This window comes from Monoraphidium neglectum (genome assembly GCF_000611645.1).
Source record: "Monoraphidium neglectum strain SAG 48.87 unplaced genomic scaffold scaffold04118, whole genome shotgun sequence".
Taxonomy (NCBI): domain Eukaryota; kingdom Viridiplantae; phylum Chlorophyta; class Chlorophyceae; order Sphaeropleales; family Selenastraceae; genus Monoraphidium; species Monoraphidium neglectum.
Window position 1 is genome coordinate 1 of NW_014009511.1, and position 5,038 is coordinate 5,038.

Genomic DNA, 5,038 nt, shown 5'->3' on the forward strand with positions numbered 1-5,038 from the left:
GGCGGGGGGCGGGGCGCCTCTGTGGGATAAGGGGGCTGCGGGCGGGGGACGGGCGTCGGGCGGTCGCGCCCGCACCTTCCTGACGCCCTCCTCCTTGCGTCCGTTCTCCGCGCCGCGCGGCGGTTCCGCTGGGGCTGGCTCATCGCTGGACTGGCGGCGCTGCGGGCTGCGGCTGCGGCTGCGGCTGCGCTCGGCTGAAGCGGCGCGTGCTGGCGACCTGCGGTTGCCGGGTCCAGCAGAGGCCGCATCAGTCGCGGAGCAAGTGAAACACAGGATATTAGTTCGTTGCGTGGCATAGAACCTCTGTGGCTCGCGTTGGCGCCTCACCCTGATCTGCCGGACGAGCTGCTGGGCGAGGAGCCCCTCGAACGGCTAGAAGAGCCACTGGATGTGCCTGATCCACTGCTCCTCGAGCCACTGCCCGAGGACGAGCCGCTACGGGCCATCGGCCCAGATCACGCGGAAGGGGATCTCCCGGGGCTATTGTGAAGGTATGGTTACGTGATTTTTGCTGCGCATAATAATGGCTTCGCTGAGTCCTTCCCGCTGCTTTGACATGTGGCACAGGCGCAGGCTCGCCAGGCAGCAAATGGTGCAGGTGCACGCAAAGGCAGCTGCTGCAAGGTGTCCAAGCGGTCCACGCCTGGTCCACGCTGGGTGTTGCCAGACTCGTGCGACGCGACATGAACCCTGTTGCAAAGCATAGCACGAGCACTACAATGTTACATGTAAAGCTGCCTACCCACCACCGTGCGCATCCTCTGCGGCCATCAGCCGAGCCAACTTCTCCATCAACTCTGCATCTCCATGGCAGGCCACTGCCAGCGCACGCCGCTGCGCGCCCGTCCCCTGCCCCCGCGCCCGCCCCGCCGCCAGCAGCCGCCGTACCGTGTCGAGGCCCGCGCCCCGCATGACCCCCCTCAGCACGTTGGTCGCGCGGCCGGCGGCGTCGACGGCGGCAGCGGCGCTGCCGCTGCCGCGCGGGCGGCCGGCGCGCGCGTCTCGCCGCCGCCGCTCCGCCGCGGCGCCGTCCTCGCGCGCCTGCTCGCGCGCCCAAGAGGCCTGATCGAGCGCCATGTCAGCAACCGCGTGCAGCGCCAGGTCAGCGCTTATGCTGCCGAGCCGGAGCGCCTTAACCAGATCGCCCTGCCCCAGGCTTTTGGCAGCTTCCGCCACGAATCCGAATTCAAACGGCCCGGCCAGGTACGGGCCCCCGCCGCCCAGGCAGCCGGCGGGCGGGGGCAGCAGGTGCAGCGCGGCGTGGGACGACAGAGCGCCCCACACGGCGCGCTGCAGCGCCGCGCCGCCGGCGGGGAGCAGCAGCAGCGCGATGTGGGCGCCGTAAAGGGGGTCGCCCATCGATGACTCGGCAAACTGCTGAACGATCCGCTCGACCGCGGCAGGCCCAAGCCACCCGGTCCACATGTGGGCCCCATCGCCACCGTTTGCATTGCCCCAGGGACCGTTCGAGTCGCCGCCACCGGCGCCGGGTCTCCGCTGCTCCTGCTGCTGCTGCTGCTGCTGCTGCTGCTGCTGCTGCTGCTGCTGCTGCTGCTGCTGCTGCTCCTGCTGCTGCTGCCGCCCGGCGCCCATCAGGCCTGCGGTGCACCGCCACGTCAGCGCCGCAAGCGCCCAGCGCGCCGCGGCATCTTGCCAGCCCTGCGCCTGCTCTGGCGGCTTCGCTCCCGCATGCGCCCGCAAGCCCCCGGGGAACAGCTCCCAGGCATTTCCCAGGTAAGCGTGCTCAACCGCGGCGCGCAGCCTCGCCGGCGGCGGCGCGGATGCCGCGCACCGCAGGCCGAGCGCCCCACAGCCGAGCGACAGGAGCAGCGCCGCTGCCGCCGGGTGCGCCGCCTCGCGGCCCGGCGCCGCGGAAGAAGTGGTGGCGGCGGCTGCGGGGCCGTCCGCCGGGCCGCCAGGCAGCGCGAGCGCTTCCGCCGCCATCCACGACGCCGGCGCGGGCAGCCTCGAGCCGCGCGGGTCGTCCGCCACCGCGCGCCGCAGCTCCGGGGCCGGCGGCGCCCCCACAGCCCCGGCCCGCGCCTGCGCCTGGCCCTGCGCCGCCGCGGCCTTCACCCCGCTGGCGCCGCGCACGCGGCCAGCAGGGATGATCGACAGCCAGCTGGCTGCGTAGCCCTCCCGCAGGACGGCGATCACCTCCTCCATATCCACAGCCTCTGGCGCAGGATACGCCACCCTGCCAACCGGCCTGGCGCCATCTGCGCCGCCGCCGCCGCCTGCTGCCGCCCGCACGCCCGCGGCCGCCTGCGCGAGCTCGCAGCCCGCGGCGCGCATCGCCGCGATTTCCGACAGCGACGCGCTGCACGCGCGGGCGGCGCCGGCGCGGCAGGCGCCGGAGCCGGACAGCGCGAGGCGCAGGGCTGACAGCACATCGGATTCCAGCCCTGGCGGCGTCAGAACCAGCAGGCTCATCAACCCGTCAAACAGCAGCAGCTCGCCCTGCGCCTCCCCGTCCGCCGGAGGCGTGGCGGCCGCGCTGGCGCTTGCGCCGGCACCGGCGGCGGTTGCCGTCAGAGGCGCAGGGGCGGCACGAGGGGGTAGGAGCGCGACTGACTGCAACAGCAGCCGCGCCGCCGGCTGGGCCGCCTGCATCCAAGCAAGGTGCCAGGGCTCGAGCGCCGATGGGCAAGCGGAGCGCGCCGCGCGCGCCGCCAGCGCGTCCGCGGCGGCGGCGCCGCAGCGCCACGCGAGCGTCGCGGCACGCGGCCCCGGCGCGTGCGCGGCGGCCACGGCGGCGCCCGCCTCGAGGCGGCACAGAGCCGCGATCGCCGAAGCCGCGGCGCCGCCCAGGCAGGCGGCGGCCGCGGCCGCGTCAGCGTCACCCGTCCCCCGTACCACGCCTCCGCCGTCGCAGGCGGCGCGCATGAGATGGAGTAGGTGGTGCACGAACGCCCGTCCAACTTCTGGCTCCGCCCCCTCGCCGCTGCGGAGCAGCGCGAGTGCCAGAGCGTCCCTTGTCGCCACCCTCGCCGCCTCGCCACCTGCAGCGGCCCTGCCGCCGCCGCCGCCGCCGCCGCCACCCGAACCCACCAGGCCCGCCGCAGCCAGCCGCCGCCACACCTCGCCCGCCGTGCGCCGCTGCCCGGGGCCCGGCCCCGCGGTCGCCGTCGCGATCAGGTGCCACGCAGCGGCGAGCGCCGAGAGCGCAGCGTGCCCGGGCGGCAGCAGGCGCGACGGGTGCAGCTCGACCGCGGCCGCGGCCGCGGCAGGCGCCGTGTCTGCACCGTGCTGCCCTCCATCCGCTAGGCCGCCCTCTAAGTCGCCCTCGACGCCGCTGCAGGGTATGATGACGTCATGCTGAGACACCAGCAGGCGGGCTACCGCCTCGACCGCGCCCGCCGCGTCCCACGCGTCCGCCGCGGCCCCCGCGACCGCCGCGACGCAGCCTGGGCTGATCATCTCGTCGCCCGGCCCCACGCCCGGCCCGCCTGCTCCGGACGCGGTGCGCAGCGCATGCGCAATCAGCGCCTCTGCAAGCTGCAGCGCCTCGCAGCGCAGGTCCCACTGCGGCGCCAGCGCTTCCGGCGGCGGCGGGTCGAGGAGGCTGCAGAGGCTCTGAAACATGACGTCCATGTGCATGAGGCTGATGCCCTAAGGGTGGGAGGGCACAGATGCGAGTACGTGTGCGTTCGTGGGCGGCGCCGGCGAGTTGCCTGCGGGCTGGGTGCCGCATCAGCGCGTGGGATGTGTTTTGGGGTGCCGCAGCAACGCGGCGCATCAGTGCTTGGTTGGAAACGGGGATGGCGCGGCGCGTAACCTCGGACTCGTCTACAAGGCGTGCAGTGATCTCACCTGGGCTGCTGTGACGCGCCAGATCCGCATGGCCTCCAGCCGCATAAGAGCATCCACCTCCGCCTCCCCAAAACTGCCCTCCCCGCCCGGCGGCCGCCGCAGCAGCGCCGCCTGTGCCGCCGTCAGCACCCCCGCAGCCCGCAGGCGCCCCGCGGCCGCAGGCGACGCCTGCGCGAGCAGGCGCGCGAGTCGCAGCGCGCGGGGCCGCAGCTGCGCCCGGGGCGGCTCTGGCGCCCCGCCGGCGGCCGCCCCCGCGACCTCTGACCCTGCTGTCTCTGCGTCGGCCCCGCCCCCGCAGTACTCGGGCCCTATGAGGCCCGCGACCGCGTCTATCATGCCCGGGCACCCGACAATCGCCTCCGCCGCGCGCGGCCCGCTCACGGCCGCCGCGCACAGCACGTCCAGCAGCGGCGCCGCGGCCTCGGTCGCGGCGCGGTGGCGCAGCAGCCACCTGATGCGCGGCAGGGGGTCCATCGCCAGGAAGCCGCCCAGGGGGTCGATCGCGGCCACGTCCTCGGGGGCGTCCGCCTCGTCAGCGTCCTCGGCGACGGTTGCGGCGCCGCCCCGCTGCTGCTGCTGGGCGATCGCGGCCTGGCTCTGTCGTTTCGGGCGATTTGGGGGGAGTCAGCAGCGAAGGGGGGAGGGATTTGGTTGAGGGGTGGGTCGGTGGGCACAGTGGCGGAGGCTGAGAGCGGAATGCACAGGGGTGATTGTGCTGGCCTGTTTCAGCACCGGCGACAAGGCAGCGAGCGCCAGCGCCGGTCTGAGGCCCCAACGAGGCGTCGCCCTCAAGGGCCGCCTCAGCTACAGCCGCGGCTGCAACCCAACCAGGCCCGCCCTACCCTGTACCCCCTGGCTCGCCTCAGACCTGGCTGAGGAGCTCCCCCGGCGCCTCCCACGTCCCCGCCGCGCCCATCCGCCGCAGCGCGCCCCGCCACGGCGCCGGCCACGAGACCGCCGCCGACGCGTCCGCCGCCTCCCACACCGCGGCCTCGGCCGCCGCCGGCGCCGCGAGCGCGCGCAGCGCGCGCGCGGCGGCGCTGAACACGCCGGCGCTCTCGTCGTCGAGCGCCATGCGCAGGACGACGGCCACCCTGACTGCGACAACCAGATACTCCCACACGTCGCCCCAATCGACGCCGACGGGGCCGGCGGGGCCGCCCGCCGCGGCGCGCTCGCTGCGCGGCGGGAGGGAGGAGGCGGCGGCGGTGGTCTCAACAGGCAG

At 74.8% G+C, this 5,038-nt stretch overlaps 1 protein-coding gene across 1 annotated transcript; it reads right to left on the bottom strand.

The window, feature by feature from the left end:
- Positions 1 to 738: 738 nt before the first annotated feature.
- On the bottom strand, positions 739 to 4,888 carry MNEG_13896 (hypothetical protein; the record flags this gene model as incomplete). The annotated part of the gene is made up of 3 exons (XM_014037632.1): positions 739 to 3,612; positions 3,814 to 4,410; positions 4,682 to 4,888. The coding sequence occupies 3 exons, from the start codon at positions 4,886 to 4,888 to the stop codon at positions 739 to 741; spliced, it is 3,678 nt and encodes a 1,225-aa protein (XP_013893086.1).
- Between the last annotated feature and the right edge of the window lie 150 nt (positions 4,889 to 5,038).